Source organism: Danio rerio, chromosome 11 (genome assembly GCF_052040795.2).
Source record: "Danio rerio strain M-AB ecotype USA chromosome 11, GRCz13ab, whole genome shotgun sequence".
Lineage (NCBI taxonomy): Eukaryota > Metazoa > Chordata > Actinopteri > Cypriniformes > Danionidae > Danio > Danio rerio.
The window spans coordinates 23,647,547-23,666,061 of NC_141031.1; the positions used below are offsets into that span (position 1 = coordinate 23,647,547).

Genomic DNA, 18,515 nt, shown 5'->3' on the forward strand with positions numbered 1-18,515 from the left:
TATAAAGATGCTAAGAAATTATAGACATAAACAAGTGTTGGCAAACCAGTGCAGCTACCCAGCAGAGTCTCATGTCATCATTTTTGAAAGCGTAGCCTTACGAGAAAAAAACAAAACAAAAAAGACAGACGAAAGACATGACAGACAATACAATCTCAATCACATCTCAATGAACACTTGATGCTTGCTGTAAACTCCAGCCTGCATCATTTAAGGGTATTTGTTAAGACAATAATAAGATCTTTTGATACCAAGCTTATGTTTCCTTTTTAATAAAATATTTGTTTTGAAATCTGTAATACCACTATTGTCTCTCATCGACGGTAAAAGAACCAGCCTTTATATATTTAAAGGACATAATCACAGAGGAGAAATCAGATGCTCAAGACATAATCTTTAAAATAACGACATATTAAAAATGCAGCAAATGACAGACGTTTACAACAGCAACAGCTCTTTTTTTCCACGGAGCAAAGCATCTTCCACCCGCAGCTGTTTAAGGGGGACACGAACTTAATAAATATAAACATATTTCCTTGAAAATGTATCTTGTTGTAACGAATTTCGTTTTGTATAATGTGTACCTTAATTTTGATGTATATTTTGTTAGTCAGATATCTACAGCATAAACAAGAGGAACGAATAACATCTGAGGTGAAGCTCTTTAACACAAGCCCGCTATATGCTTTAGCGGCAAAACAGTCCATTAAACTATTTTCACGGTTTCATTTTAATTCATTAACTAAGCGTGGCCTGAGCAGCATGAACTGGACAGTCTTTTCGGAGCACTGATTTCTTGAGTTACCTCGGAAGAATAAACTTGGATGGCGCTCAGAAGCTCCCTTTGTAAATGGAGGCTCCCCGGCTGGCTCCCCACATGTTTTCGTTGTGATCTGTGATTTGTACATTGAGAGTCTGCATACGCCTATTTGTGCTAGTCTGTCATACAAATTTAGTTAAAACACGCATGGATATATCGGAGATATGCGCATAACAAGGTTTTATGTGACCCGCAATATGGGATTTCAAGAGGGTGACAGCATAAGTAAGGTAAACTGCACACACTTGATGATGTAATGCGTGGACCCGTCTCAGCACAAAGCATAACTAAACCTTTACATGTCCATGCCTAATCAGTCATCGATAAGGTCTATCAATTAAAGTGTTATCAACAATCAATAGATCAAGTAATCATTAGCATCCCTAAATAAAATATATTAAAGTATGTTTCACCCTAAATTCACCATACTCACCATTAAAAGGAGAGTTCATCCAAAACTGAAAACTCTGTGACTATTAACTCACGTTGTTCCAAATCGGGTTTATTTTTTTTTTTTCTGATGTTGAACAATAATATCCAATAGCTTGTAGACAATGTCTTTGGTTGTTGAAAACTTGAACAAGTAAATGCAGAATTAAGATTGTTCTTTTGTTTATTATTTTATTATTTATTTTGTCAGACAGCTAAAACATTTTACTAAATGTGTTAAATCAGCTGCACAAAGCGATTGGCATGCTGAAAATCTTATATGATTGATAGATATAAAGATTATACATTTATCGAGATCAATATCGACTGATATGAAAAAAATTATCGTGATAATTTTTTTTTGCCATATCGCCCAGCTCTACACTAAACACATGTAACCTGTTGTAGTACTTGCTACAAACTAGAAACAGCTCAATTTGACTGTCAGAAGTCCGTGTTAGAAGTTATCTTTCAGACAGCAATGTCTCCCATATCAAAAATACAAGAAAATAGTAAAAAAAAAAAAAAAAGTTCAATAATAAAACTATGATGCATAGAAGCAGAAATATTGCTCATTACAGACCTTTTTATACTCTGACACTCCACTGGCAGCTTGAAATAGAGAGCATGTTTACATGGACACCAAGAATTTGATTTTAATGTAATTAAGACAATACTCTGATTAAGATTCTACCATGTAAACCGAGATTTTTGCTAAATTTAATCTGATTAAAGTCATAATCGAACTAAAAAATCAGATTAAGACGTGAAGTAGGCCGTCGCTGATAACATTTTTGTGCTGATTACACCAAATTTTGTTTACATCCAAATGTTGCAAAATGTTCTTGGGTCTGTTTCCAGATTTTACACGACGCCATGGATTCAGAGATACTCTTCTGTTGAAATTAGTAGTTATTGCGTTTCTGGTCATTCTCCTCTGACCTCGTCAAAGAGCCACCTTTACCCACAGAACTGCAACTCAGTGTAAATTCTTATTTTTCTTGCACTATTCTCTGTAAACCAGAGAAATGATTGTGTGTGTGTGTGTGTCGATAATGATAACAGATAACCATGTCCTTCTAATGGTCAATTATGATTATCAATAAAGTCCTGCACCCAGGAGAACCAAAAAAAATCAACACTTATGTTTTAGCAGCTCTGGCTAAACTATAGAGAAAAAAACAAACCATAGAATAGTGATTGCGCCTTAGAACCCTGTGTCAAATAGACAATAGCACATTATTCGGACTCACTTTTCATCGCATTTGTCCTTTCTTCATCAGGGATCGTCAAAAGTTAAATGATCTGGTCCCACTAATCTGGACGATATATAAAATCTTAAAATAGCACTACTTTGAGAATTTTTCACTGTCTTTAGTATTAAGTAAACATTTTACTGAAACCTAGCTGCAGGTGATAAAACATGAACACATTAAGATTTAAGTTTTTTTTTTTTTTTTTTTTTAAAAGCAGAAGCTTGGTTGTTTATTTTGATATATTATAAGGCGGTGCTTCCCACGCTTGAAATACCCTTGTGGTAGTAGCCTGACTGAAACATCCACACAACATAATGAGTTAACTACATGCAACAAAAAAAAAAAAGAAAAGAAAAAAGATTAAACTATATTTTTTTAAATACTGTGGCATTGTTATATACCTTTTGTTTTCAATGGGTTAAAGATATTTAAAAAAAAAAAAATCCACTATTTCTTCTTTGTCTGCCCATTGACAGGCAAAGGCTACTCTGTCTTTAAAGTTGCTTTATTGGCATGACACAGTACAATATTGCAAAGCATTTTAGATATGTAAAAAGAAAAGTGTAATAAATTAACTTCATCAAATTCATAAAATATACAGCAAATGAGAAATAAATAACAAATACATTTTATAAAAATAAACATTGCTAAAAATAACAATTACTAGAAAAAGTCATTTAAATAAGGCAAATAAGTTGATTACCCATTTCTAATGGTGTACAAATATTTTGCAGCCAATATATTTTGTTCTCTCCGAGTATATAGTAAAGCTTATCAGAGTTGTTTATACAATGATTAATCAATCATTTAATGTTTCTCTCGCATCTGTGTGCATACAGTCAGCTGCAAAAAGGTAATGCAAAAACGCAAACAAATAACAGCAACTTTAGAAAGCGAAACTAAAACCCCCAGACATTTTAGGAGATTCGGAAATTACAGTCGGGAGCATTTTGTCGCAAAAAACACGTCTCAGTGGGTCTGCAGAGCATGTGATTGTGTGAGTGTTGACTGTTCTCGCACACACAGAACCAGCTGTAGGAAACGTGCAGAGCGAGAGAACATTTTCCACTGGATAATCTGGAAGAAGAGATGGTACTGTCTCAATGTGATCTCCTGGCTAAATAAAGGAAATAATAAAGTCTATGTGTGGGAAGCACTGTAAGGTCATATATACATAGCAAATATATCTTAAGGGTCATCAAATTTAGGTGAAAATCAACAGAAATGCTGGTAGTGGCTGGCAACATAAAAAAGGTGCAGGAACAGATTAAAGAGGCAACTGAAGAGGTGTGCCTAATGATGTAGCCTGTAAGCATAAAGCCAAGTACTGGCTGACAACATGGTAAAAAGCATTAACCCACAATAACTATTCTTCATTTTCAACAAAAGATTTTTCCTGAAATCTAAAGATAAACTCCACTCAAACACTTTCAACCATTTTTTTTTTCTTAAAGTTTGAGTAAACGAAAAAAATGAGTAATGAAGAATTTTTAAAAAATGAATCTTTTCCCTAAAAGCCTAGAAATTCACATAAACTCATATCTGCTGATGAGCAATGGTGACAGGTTTCTGACTTCACAAAACGGTCGGTAAAGAAAATGTTCGAGTCAGCGCATGCGAGACACCAAGGGAAGTCAAATCAAAGAAATGGAAACAGGAAGGTGTGATTTCTGATCCTCACATCATCATATCTGATACAATCAAGGTGTGTGAATTCAGGTTCAAAGCACATCACTTTGATGTTTTAGTGAAACCACTCTTTTCAACTGGCCAAATCATGTTGAAACTAGACAAGATAATGACATACATTAACATACAGAAGAGGATACTCAGCATAAAACTAGTGCCAAATAATGCTCCTCCATGCAAATAGTACGCATTCAGTTCAAGCTCAAGGGAGATATGCAGTACATGCACATATATGAGGTCATTTAGCTTGCTTTGATGTTAGACTGCATCTTACGAGAATCACATTCACTTTCTAGAAATGCTATACTAGGGTATATATACTGTATACCCTAGTTTAATGGTATACCCCCTTTCATAATACCTCTATATGCAATATATAAAATGTGGTGTAAATTAACTAATTAACAATATTCAAATTACTATAAAAAAACTTGAACTTGTACTTTAATTTGAATACATTTTAGTGCTGCTTCAGTACTTTTGCTATTTTCCTTTAACCTGAAGTCACTAATTGATTAATATTATATCAGTATTTCTATTACTTTTTTTACAAGGTAAATACATAATGAAATGAACATGTCTGTATTGTAAATTTTAATATGCTACAAGGGGTTTAATCTTATAAGAAAACAGGGGCTCAGACTCATTTAAACAGCTTCATGTGCAAATCTCTTTTGTACAAAATCTAGCACAATATTACATCCAACCCATTATGCCCACCAAGGTATTCACATAAAAAGAAGGCTAGACTTTAGTCTAATGTGTTGTCTTTGAAAGATTCAGCAGTTGAGCTTTAGATTAAGAGTGCTTTCACAACTTTAGATTCATTGTTTTGTTCCAAAACAGGAATTACATTGTTGCAATTTGTTTTTGATGTGGTTTGCTTTCACATGGGAAAGTTTCTAAATGGACCAAAACAAGACACATGCGAGTAAACTCTTATCACATTGGTTAGAGTTACGCGGTTTATTTTTAGAGTCCTGCTCAGCTGTCATGCACCCTTATTTTAATTTATGAAGATGAGCAATAAGACATTATAAACATAAATTTGCACTTTAATTTTGAACGGTGACACCTACAGACATAGTGATCAAATAAAAATCAGAGGTAAGACTTTGTCATACATAGCTGTTTGCTAGAATTATGCAATATAAGCTAACAGATAAACCAAGACTGCAGTTCGGGAAATTTACAGATAATATTTCAGCATGCTTTCACTTTCGTATTTGACATTAAATGCACATTTACAGGTAGGAATGATGACATCCCACCCTACTCATAATTCTCTATTTATATAGCCATATATGGATAAAACATATCCATAATACACTGTGATATAGCCTGGTTCGATAGATTGTTAGATCATATTGCTTTCTCACTACAATCGAAATTTGTTTCAATCAAGCCGAGACCACCTCAATCAGGCAATCTTGGACAGATTACTTTGGTGCAGATCAGAGCTCGATTGCTGGATTCACATATGCCAAACGAACCACAATAACTGGGCAATTAAGACAAAAGAAACAAACTAGGTGTGAAAGCACTAATATGTACAAACTCAAAGTTTTACAGCAGAAAAATCATGATGACTATGTTTGTTTGGCCAATTTTTGGCTGGCTTTGGCTTACAAATAAAAACAATCTGGGCTTTTCAGAAAAGAGTGTTGCTTTCTTGTAAGATGTTGATTTCTTGTAAGATGATTTAACCATAACATTTATGAAAGATACATAATAGTAATGCACAGATCGCAGGTGGATTAGATAAAGCATTAATACAAACAATTAGTACTTTCTTTAAAGCTGAAACATGTTAAAAACATTTTTTAAATCAAGCTGACAGGCACAGATAGCCAGAATGCCATTTAAAATGACAAAAAAAAAAAGTAAAGATGGGGGTGAGGGTCATTACGAGAGCAGAAATACCATGAGCTTCTCCATTTCCAATAGCATCTTGTTCTGTGTTCTCGCAACCTTCCGACTTTATTCTTGGTAACCTGGCAAGACTGTCTGTTCTCTATATTCTAATTAAGAAGCAGCCATATAGTTTCTATATGTTGCAATGATGGCACCAGCGGTATTCCTATTAAAGTCTAAGGGGTGTAATAATTTCTGTGTGTTTATTTTAATAAAATAAAGATTAATCTGGAAAAAGCCAAATTTTGTTTTATAAATAAAATATTATGCCATATGTATCTTAGATAGGCCTGTCACAATACCAGAATGACAATATAATACAAAGTATACAAAGTATAACCACAAGGTACGTACACTCTAAAGAAAAACTAATAATATTTCATTTAATTATAGTCAATTTAATAATTAGGCCTTGGAATCAGAATGTGAAACTACATATCCTAAATAAATAATAGTAAATGTTAACAAAAAAGTGCAAGGTCAAAAAGTAACAGAGGTTACCAGATCTATTTTTAAGTTATCAGACACCTACATGAAAACATACTAAATAGTTTATAGTAAATATTACCGTGTTTAACCATACTGACACTGACACCTCCAGTAGAGATAGAGATGTTGCACAGTCTGCTAATATGTTGCTAAAATAGTTTTTGTATGGGTAATATATATTGCATCACCAAAAATGATTGAGGTCATGTATACGTGTTGTGCGATAAGTAGCTATATTGATGGACACATTATCTCTTACACTACTAAACAATTCGAAATCCTGTTTAAAACAAATAATTGGTAATAATGAGACCATCAGGCACCGACAGCTACAGAAAATTATAGGTGCAGGTTGATAATTAGTTTGAAGCAGCAGATTTGGGTGACGTTTGAGCTGATCCGTGTATCTCTAGAAAAGCTAAGCTTATTGAATAAAGCATATTATACTATTCTATTACACCAAATAAACAAGGGCTGTTCCTCAATACAAAGAACGCTGAGAATGAACTGTGTTCTTGTGGAGACCAGTCTTGCCAAGTTACCTCGTAAGAACGAACTCAGGAGACCACGAGAACAGAGAACACGTAATGTAAGAAATAAGATGCTGCCTTCTTCCGGATGGTCACAGGACCTTCACACGTTTTAACAGAAACTTATTTAAATATTACAGCATTCATACAACAATTTATATTTTCCCCCTTTTCAATATACATACACTATACCTAAAGACCTTACTAATATATGCTGCACAATGTAAAAAACTAATTTTAATACAGATTTCAGCAAATAAACCCCCTAATGTATTTATGCCTTTTATAAAGATTTTTATGTTAATGTTTACTTTCACAGTCTCATTTAGGGAAACTCCTGAGATAAATAAGTTTTATTTATGAACTTTAATAATAAATCTATATTAAATGCAGTGCTTCCCACCTCCTTTATTCAGCCACAATGACTTCTGGGACTTCTAGATCAAGTTTTGAGCTCAGGTCTGCATCGATGCATCCTTGATATCAAGAACGCATCGGGAAACTTTCACATGTCCTCCATTCTTGGGGTCTTGAGTTTTGGAACTAAACTTTAGCAGTTAATGATGATGTTACACGAGAACACAAGAGCGCTAAAGAACGCATTTTGAGAAACAGCTAAAAAGGACGTACAGCATCACATGACCTCTTGCAAATCATTTCAAAACATTCAGAGTTTATATGTGAAAACTAAAAATAATGTTAAAGTTGGCAAATTCCACTGAATGTTTCAGTTAACAAAAAATCTCTAGATAGATGTGGAAACATGACACTTTCCACTTTCAAAGCAGAACCAGAACTCTAAATCAAATCAGTAGTTTGCAATTTAGGTAGTCTATTGCAGACTTAACCAAAACATTATTATTTTGCGTCACAATACAAGAGTCTGCATTCATGCAACTAACATTTTGATTGCAGCAGGGACGGTCCCAATGAAGCAACCTGTCTTCTGCTTCTTTGCTGGCAAGAAGAGGTTCCAGGTAGCATTCATGTTTCAAGTGTGGGAAAAAAAGCAGCATCTGATTACGCAACTATACATAGCCTATATGAAGGAGAGGTCACCACCCTGGAGTGGTACGTCATCAGACAGGGGACTTTTCAATTCACCCAAACATGAAAGGGGTACATAGGTGTATTCATGCTTTACCGTAAATAACTTCCAAACACCTGCTGGTAAACTATTTACACATATGAGGCACTGAAACCTCAGCAAAACATTACAAATGACTTGGGGGCTGTGTAAAAGAGTAACTAAATGAATCAAGGTCTTCATGACAAAGCAAATCAAGACATATAAACAAAATGCGATCGTGATACAAATGTCAAGTCATTTTATTGCTCATGAAATGTGTACTTCGCTGCAATGAAACAGCAAAATTGATTCTATTTCGCCTTCCCATAATGATGACTGGATTGTTTTAGAAAAGACTGTGTCATACATGCTTTAACTCACAATTTTGGGATACATTAACTTAAATCACGGGCATTTAAAATGGCCACATAGTTTAACATCTGGTTGTACATTACAAATATAAGATAATAAAGTAAAAAAAGATAAGGCCAGATCATAAAACTGAAAGGAAGTTACCATGGAGCAAACAATCTAATCTATTGCTGCTTCAGTTGAAATGTTTTTAAATGGAAGGATCATTCACAGAATTGCAAATTGCTTATAAAATGGAAAGCCGTTTGAAAAAGGAAGTAAACCAATGAACATAAAAACGGCATTTTGATGTCTGTACTGAGGATACAGAAGGTGATGATGACTCACCACTCCATTACAATAAGAAGGCACTTCCTGTTTTGGTAGAGATTTTCATAGACGTCAACAATTTTGACGATATGGGTACAGGACGAGGCCCGCCAGTGCAGTTCCACCTCTCGTCTAGCTTTTGGGCAGTCATGAAGCATCTGAAAGTCAGAATAAAGAAGCTCAGTTAAGTAGCCATGGAAATGATCATATTAACAGCATTATAGTACATGAGAAAAACTTTTATTAACAGAATGAAAGCACAAAAGAACGTCAATGTGGAAAAAATTGTCAATTTAGAGCATTTCTAAAAAAATAAAATGAAACGTTGTTCATGTTCACATTTACTCAATACCAGTAAAAGGATAGTTCCCCCAAAAATGAACATTTTACACATTGTTGCACCCTCAAGTGGTTCCAAACCTTTATTTTATAAAGGTTCTTCCTTCTGGTAAATATTAAAGAAAATATTTAGGCAAAACTGAAATCCATTAACCATTGACTTCCATAGGAAGTAGCAAGAATAAAGACAATGGAAGTCAACGGATACCAGCTTTGATACCAAAGTCTTCTTTTGTGTTCAACAGAATAAAGAAAATCATGAAGGTTTGGAACAAGTGAAAGGTGAGTAAATGACAGTTTTCAGTTTTGGGTGAACTATCCTTTAAAGAAACCAATATTTGGAGAAATAACCCTAACTGCTGATCACAACAAATGAAAACATCTGTTCTTCTGGTCAATTGTAATTAGAAGAAAACGTTAAACAAATACTAACATTCATAAGAGACCTACTAAATCTAGCAAATGCAGGAAAACAAAATTAAGTGGCAGGGAGAAGTGGAAGTGAGTTACAGTTTATAGAGTTTTGCCTCCCTCTATGGGTAACATTGAATCATTGCCATTTTAAATTCTATACACTTGAGCTGGTGTGCGCCTTACAGTTTAGTCTGTGAATTAATGCCTTAAATTGGCACATTTCCAGCATTAGTACTCAGTCAAGTAACAATAATGTGGTCTTAGTATCAATCATGGCACTCTTTTATGAATGACAAGTGTAAAAGGGAAAAGATTAGGTGATTTACAAAAGTCAAAGCATCCAATAATAATTTCTAAATTGATCAGATTCTACACTCTAAAAAATAAATGACTGTAATTTCAATGGTAAAAAAATAACCTTAAACCAAATTATGAACTTTAACTGTAAAATCAAGTTCATTGACTTTACCATGGCTTTACTTTGGAGTTTGTTTGTTTTTTCCTCATCAGTGACGTCCATTAGAGTTTTAACTTACATCAAATGTTGATAATGTTTATTGCATTATTTTAATTATATGTGTGTTAGCAGTTATGTGAATGCTAATGAGCAACTTCTATATACTTGTATGTTTTCCTGTCCGTTTATAAATTGTGTATGATTAGCTTTGGTTCATTATACGACTCTCATCATTACCTGCTTACGGTTGTGCTTTTGTGTCTGTAATGATGTGTAGATTTTTATACTTTAAACACTGGTGTGTAATGCTATAAATGAACAAATACAGCAGTTTACCATAAATAAATTAAAATATTTCTACATTTACACAGCTGCTGTTTTTTTTTTTCACAGATATTTTTAAAAGTGTAGTCCACTATACTTCTATGAGACTGTACTGATATTAGTTGGATAAAAGTGTACCGTAAACCATGTACTGTACACAGATCAATTATACAAATCCTTTCAAATGTGACACGAGTGACCTTACATATCCCTTCGTAAGCTTTTCCACATTTCCCATTTTTTGGTAATTCATAGGTCATCAAATAGGCCATCGTTTTGCCCAAATGTAAACATTTTTAAAGAATACATAAATACCCATTTATTGCAAGTTTTATAAAGTTGGCCTATAAATATACTACCATAAATGCTGCAAAATAGAGCCACTTGCATTTTAACAACCAACTATTTCTATTTCACAACCTATAAAAATGTAGCCGTTTTAGAAGTGTTAAGAGCATTAAATCTTTGTAAATGTCAAATATAGACTCAAATTCTCTAGACCAGATGGACCAATGACCAAATGTCACTGATGGCACCATCTATGGTTCAGTTGTAATAACTTTGGTCAAAAATAACCTTCTTTCAATTGAAAGAGATATTTGGAGAATAAAGTGCACAATGCCTCGCAGACTTTATTTTTTAAAGAATCTTGTTTTAGGATGCTATGGGGTTCTACGTGAGGGTCAGAGTGTCCCAGAGTAAAAGCATGAGAGTTCTCCTTGTGTGATATGCTGCTTATTAACCAATAGAGTGAGTGGAGCTTTATTCCCCAATCAGTAGTGACCAAACCAGCTGTGGGCGACACCCATTTTAAACAAACAGAAAAGCAACTGCGAGCATGGAGACTACCTACCAGAGGCCAGAATGAAATAATAATTTTATTCACCCATAAAGAAGTTTAGACAAATAACATAGATACTTTAAATAGGTTTGGCAGATACATTAAAACTTGAAGAAACTTAAGAGTAAACAAGTTTCATTCTATGAGTCTTAACATTGGGTGAGGCAGTGGCGCAGTAGGTAGTGCTATCACCTCACAGCAAGAAGGTCGCTGGGTCGCTGGTTCGAACCTCGGTTCAGTTGGCGTTTCTGTGTGGAGTTTGCATGTTCTCCCTGCCTTCCCGTGGGTTTCCTTCGGGTGCTCCGGTTTACCCCACAGTCCAAAGACATGTGGTACAGGTGAATTGGGTAGGCTAAATGGTCCATAGTGTATGAGTGTGTGTGTGTGAATGTGTGTGTGGATGTTTCCCAGAGATGGGTTGCAGCTGGAAGGGCATCCGCTGCTTAAAAACTTGCTAAATAAGTTGGCGGTTCATTCCGCTGTGGCGACCCCGGATTAATAAAGGGACTAAGCCGAAAAGAAAATGAATAAGTCTTAACAGTGCATATATAGAGGATGAACCACAAATCAAACACTCAGTAAACTCCTTTATGAGCAGATGCTCATGCAGACGCATTGAACAGCTTAAAAGTGTGTAATTCCACACATACTGACTTCATGTAACACAGAGACATGTAAACAGTGAACACAAGACATTGTTTCTTTTGAATTGTGCAGAAATAAGTTTAAAGGTCAGCGCTGATGTAAAACACCTGCATTAGGATCATTACACACAAAACATGATCATTTATAAATGTGACAGGCTATGAGTAGTAGCTATAATCATCAGAAAGATGTCAAGCATGCCTGTGCAACTTTTTTTCCCAAGTGGTGCTCGCTGCAGAGCCATAAGGGCAGAGCTGAGCTAAAGCAAGGGGGAGCTTGAGCTCTCGCTCCACCTTTTTTGCACTTCTTCTACGAGTGAAGCCTGATTTATACTTCTGCGTCAGGTGACCGGCGTAACCTACGGCGCAGGCAACGCACGTGGCTATGCATTTATACTTCTGCGCGCTGTCTCTGTTGGTCTGCATTAACACTTCCGAAACGCTAGTGGGCAGTGTTTTGCTTTTCCTGAACACTTCCGGGATGTACAAGTGGCTCAAACTCGCTCATTTTGAGGCAGAAACCGGCGGACGTGCAACAACTTGCAACACAAAACAAAACTTTACATCCGGAGCTCCTTCACGGGATTCCACACTTGTAAACAATCGCTCGCGCCATTCGCGCGGCTTTCGGTCCCGCCCAGACTCGTCAGTGCTACCAAGCCGACCAATCACAGAGCTTGCGCTACGCATCGTTGCGACGTGTAGTTACAATTTTTGAGAGGTGCACGTCAGTGACGGCGACGGCCACGGCGAAGGGCTATGCGTCAGCGCCGTAGCATACGCCGGCGTTTGACGCAGAAGTATAAATCAGCCTTGATGTCACTGGGGGTAGGGTTAGGGGTGGGGTTGATGTACGCATTAAAACAGCTTACAGGAGGAGGAGCAAGAGCTCATGCTCCCCCTCGCTGGAGCTCAGCTCTGCTCAAATGGCTCTGCAGCGAGCACCCTCTCTTTTTTTCCTGACAGATCTCTCAAATATATGAACAGAATGTCATACTCTTTTAATTGTTTTTGTGCATTCTGGTTCATTAACGTTGCACCAGTGCACCACCAGTGAAAGTGTGCGTCTGTGTGTGTGTGAGAGTCTGTTTTTGTGCAGGTGCAGTGGGTTCAACTCATACTTCTTTAAAGTCAGATTAAACTGATTCTTCAACCAGTGCAGAGCAAAATTTTTGACATGTCAGAAGACCATCTGATTGCTGATCGGGAGCGTTTAAATCAACTCTCTGTCCCCCCTTGCACGAACACAGTATAATAAACAATGCATGACAAACCTGTAATTCAGCCCGATTCAAAGAAGAGTGTTGCACGAGTCAGAATTTGGCTTAAAATAGGACTCAAACAAATGCACAGTATATGCCAAGCTTAAAACAGTGGTGTCCAAAAGTCAAAGTCAGCTTTATTGTCAATTCAACCACATGTACAGGACAGATAGAGAATCGATATTACGTTACTCTCAGACCCTAGGTGCCTAACATATAATGTTAATACAAAAAGTAGAGTTTTAAGAAAGATTTCACAAAAAATACAATTATACATAAAATGTAATCTAAATATATACCTAAAATTTAGTCTAAATATATACAAAAAATGTGATTTAAATATATACATAAAATGTACTCAAAGAATAAAAAATTGTAATCAATACAATACAATGACATTAAAGGCATATGCAAATGACTGCAAAATTCAACCAGTGTTCAAACAAATGCCTTTTTGAGTACCACTACATCCATTTTTATTTAATTTTTAAATACATTTTTTTATTTAAATTTTTATTTAATTTATTTATTTTTTTTTTTTAGATCAAACTAAAAGACAGAGTGCCAGCATCCTTAGTTTAGATCAAACTTGCCTCAATATACCTGTAAGGATGCATGTATTATGCCTAGTAAGACATTAATTAGCTGCAACGTGTGTTTAATAATTAAGGGAGGAGTGAAACTAATCAGGACAGGACTGAACATCCCTGGTCTAAAAATATAATAAATAAATATGGATGTAGTGGTACTCAAAAAGGCATTTGTTTGAACACTGGTTGAATGCATCCAGCATATGATTATTTTGGAATGCACTGTGACACAAACGCAGCACAAAACCTTATGACCAAAATCATAGTTGGCTGATTACAAATCAAATCTGAAGTGTAGTTGCAATCAACATTCATTGCATTTGCCTACTTAAATGCACACATGTGGTCTGCATAATATCAGTTTGCCAATTCAACAGTATTTGTGCATTAAGTGCCATTGCAAAAGTGATGTTTAGCATGACAAAGTAAGAGGGAAGATTCTAGATGGTTACAACAGATGCATCTGAATGCATAACAATGGCATAAGGTGGAAATGACAATGTGTCTCTTAGGGCCTACTCACACTATGCTATCCAAACCATGCCCAGGCCCGTTTCCCGGATCGTTTGAGAAGTGTGAGTGCTCTGAATCGGTTCACTTGGCCAGCCCTGGCCCGGTTGGAAGAGGTTTGACTGAGCGCTGTTCACTTGGGCTTAGGCGCTGTGCGCTTGTAGTGCGAGTGCAAAACGCGCCAGAGCCCAAAACTGAAGACGAGACAAGACTTTTAAGGGACTGTTTGATATGGATTTATTAATCATTCTTACTATTCAATGAATGCAAACTGTCGATTATTAAAGACACAAACCCCTCACAGCATGACAGCTGCACCTTTATCAAACCTCCTAATTTCTGCAGCATGCATACTTTATGATTGTTTATGAGCTTCAAAAGTGGCAGATCTGTTCGGCGAAATATTTGACTGAGTGTCACTACATATCAAATGACTAAAGTGATATAACTAAAATAATCTTCATTGTGCTAAGCGAGAGCACGTGTTGAACAGCGCATCATGAGATGGGAGGGGGGACAAGCATGCTCTGGCCCGGTTCAAGGCAACATGTACAACATGTTAGTACGGTCTTAAAAACCACTTTTGATCCAAACCACTGAAAATGCATCAGGTGGAATGAGGACATGAGATGAGCAGTTTGAATCATACACTTGTCTGTCCATTCACAAAAAAAACTGAGTATAAACAGCACATGAATTCTGGCATCCATGACGTTGACCAAAAAACTGAATTGAACATATAATTCATATCAATCCAGATATGTTCTTCCCTCCTTAAAATACACACGCAGTAGGCCACTATTAAAGGCACGCTGTCCTGCAGCACATAGATATGTATGACAAGCACTGGAAAGAATGCCTTTGGGGGGTGTTCGATGTTAGACGTTAACTCGTGTCCTGATAGCCAGCTTAGAAGTCTCAGGATTCCTCTCTTCACACACAGCCCACATCAACCCTGTGAAATCTCATGTACTCACACCAGCCTACAGGGAGCTTATTTGACAGAGCTAAATCAGAACGTTTGTGTGCCTCCAGCCAAATAAACAGGTGTGATCCAGACCAAACTTGTCTATTGTGAGAAGCTAGGTATCACAAATGTAAACAAAAATGAAAATATAGTAATGAAATGCTAAGCTATGACAATGCAGACACATCTAATGTCACCCACACACAGCACAACACACACCAGCATGGACAAAGCCACTCTCTCACCAAAGACCTCAAGGTGGCATTTCACTAATGCACAGCAGAACAAGCGATTTTGTTGTTCTTAGCCTCAACCCTGACAAACCTGAATGACACTTATTTCAACTACCGTCATTTCAAAAACCATAATAAATGTTTTGACACTTGATGTCATTTTAAGCTACATTTGAGAAGACTTTTAATTTTTTTAATGGCTACTTAAATATGTAGTCTAAATCCTCACTGATAAAGCTTGATTTCATGTTTAAAAGTGTGAGACAAAAACTTGCTTTTATTACTATTATTACTTTAGATTTTTTTTAAATGCAGCTTCCATAAACTGCATTCAAAATCCTTAAATCACACTATAATTTTATATATTGAAATCATCCATTAATTTTGATTCCACTTGACTTCTGACTAGGACTGTAACATCCTTCCAATACACTTCCCATACAATCACAACCAATACATTTTTTTACTCGTAGGCTAATCCTAAATTTGTATAAATTGCCTCTTACATCATTCAAATCACATGTATGAAAGCATTTAGGCTTTCCTGTAAAATATATTGATGACGGAAGAAGTTGTGGTAGGTTGTTCAGGCTGTTGTAGGTATATTAGGTTACTTAAGGTGTTTTTGGTCACCACTTGTTTAGCCTGCATTAATGCATTCAGTGTAAGCTGCACAATTAATCATTAAAAGATCGGGATCTCAACACTGACTAAACAAATTATAAATGATAGTGATTTGCATATGTTTATTAATGCTTTGAATCGCTGCATTCAAATCATAGTTTAAAAATGCAAAAATCAAGAAAGAAATTTAGTCTTTAGTCATTTGAGTTATGAAGTTGCAAATAGTCAAATTAAAGCTGCAAGCAGCGATGAAAGGGACCTCGCACCCAGGCTCACCACCGCCCAGTGGGCTTAGGATGACAGAACAGTGGACAATAATAATTTAAGCTGAAATAAAAAAATAAAGCACTGATTTATGGTAAACTTCCTTCTGCCCGCAGGTGGCGCTATGACTGTGACTCAATATTAGCATGTAGATGTCTTCAGGAGAGGAATCTCATTGAACCTGTGAATTTTTAGGCAGATCAGTCATTGTGGGGCTGAGTTATAAGCACTTCCCCCCTCTATGGTGAAACACGAAAATTTGTCGGTCCGCCACAGAGGCGCCCTTCGGCAAACTCTAGATCATCACAAATAAGCATCACAAAGGCCTTTGGACTAAACTAATGGATTCGTAGGGGGAGTTTGTTACACTGTAAAACATGTCATTTCCTGTTGTCAGCAAGTGGAGCTATAACTTTAGGTTATCGGACGGATGGGACAATGCCTGAGTTATAACAACTTCCTGTTTCGTGGTGAATCAAAGTATGAGAGGCCGCCACACACACATTCTTTGACGAAAAATCTAGATCATCGCAATTTAACATCGCCAAGGCCTTTAGATGACAACATCCAATTTTGGTGTTGATCTGATGAAATCCCTAGTAGAATTTCGTTAAAATATAATGCTTGGAAATGGCAAAAACACTTTTTTTTGCAAAGGAAATTAAAAATATCTGACCTCCTGTTGGGTTTGAGATTCGCTTCAAGCTACTTTTTTGTTGGTATTGGCAATTTTCATACGTATGAGTGAATTGTAGTACAGGGTCCAGTCCGTCAAAACTGCATAGGTGGTGCTGTAGAGACATTTTGCCACATCCACCTACGAAAGCTATAACAAACATAAATTTTCGCCACTTCTGGGGCATGGGAAAAGTTTTGTGAGTGTTCGGGCATTCGGTGCTCGGCCCCTAATAACACAAAGTACTGGAACAACAGTTTATAGTTTAGATAAAACCGATGATGTTCATGGTAAAGATTAAAATCACCATCATATGCATTTATCTTGCATTTATCTATTATGAGTGAATAATAATTTTTTTGAAAATGAGACTAAAAATCTAAATGGGTTGTACAAATTATGTTAGATTTTTACATATAGGATTGTTGGCAACAGTAGTAGTAACAGATAATTTATTCATTTTATTTTTAGTAATATTACAGGTTATAAGTTCTGTTTGTTAATACCAAAAGTTTCTTGCAGTACTATTTTTGTAATAAATGGGAAGCAAATTACATGTGTATCCTTTCTTTTTTGCTGATCTAAATAATGGTCCGATCGGTAAAAAAACAATGTGATCAAACCATGAGATTTAAGATCCGGTACACCACTATTTCTGACAGCCCATTTATTTATTTTTTTACAATGTATTTTTTTTTACATCAAATATCTACAAAAATTAAAAATATGAGTGCATGAGCAATAGGGTTATTTGCACTTTTATTTGCCTCCAGCTGTTTAGATTTTTTGAATAATAAAAACATTATGTTCATAGTTATGGAAGCATATGAGTAGCATAATTCAATTCAAAATGTAATATGCAAAATGGCAATGCAATATGTTAAATGGCAATGTATTTCTGTATTTGAATTTGCATTTTCCAAGACATATGAGCAATGTTTGGTGCAGAATGAAAATGTAAAATAAATTACATTGTTTGCATTTCTCATTTCAAACACTGTTTTAATATGTAAATTGTATCCACATTTTAAAGCTTTATAAGTAGCAAAATTAAATTGAAAATGCTATACACAAACTTAATTTGATGTGAATAAAGTACAAGCAGAAACTGTAGCAAAATGATAATTTAAATGTTATTTGTCCTAAATGCATTTACGCTCGCGTCTAGGAAACGCAGGATTACATTTTCAGCATAACAGCATGGGATGTGTGTAGCAAAATTAATTTTGAAATGTAAAATGCAAAACGATAATGCAGTATGTAAAAGGCAGTGTATTTCTGTATTTCAGTTAGCATTTTCCAAGACATATGTGCAATGTTTGCTGCAGAATGAAAATGAAAATGAGAAAAACATAATGCATTTTCATTTTACACATCGCGACGAATGAAAGCCAATTTGAAATTGAAAATGCATTCTGGCCTGGCCACGCCCACAGACGGCCACCGTTGCTGCAAGGCGGGTTTTAGGTTATGTCGTCACAGCTGCCGCGAGG

The 18,515-nt window shown here is 35.8% G+C and overlaps 1 protein-coding gene and 1 long non-coding RNA gene across 3 annotated transcripts in view; one reads left to right on the forward strand and one right to left on the reverse strand.

The window, feature by feature from the left end:
- LOC147841777 (uncharacterized) overlaps positions 1-18,515 on the forward strand; it is a 384,887-nt gene that overhangs the window by 272,900 nt on the left and 93,472 nt on the right. The gene's annotated exons all lie outside the window — the stretch shown is intronic.
- mapkapk2a (MAPK activated protein kinase 2a) overlaps positions 1-18,515 on the reverse strand; it is a 64,484-nt gene that overhangs the window by 10,310 nt on the left and 35,659 nt on the right. Inside the window, exon 2 of one of the 2 annotated variants that reach the window (XM_087271851.1) lies at positions 8,876-9,035. Coding sequence is in view for 1 of the 2 variants with exons in the window: in NM_201303.1 (NP_958460.1) it covers positions 8,896-9,035 (140 nt within the window). In the remaining variant the exon portion in view is untranslated. 2 annotated transcript variants of the gene reach the window in all.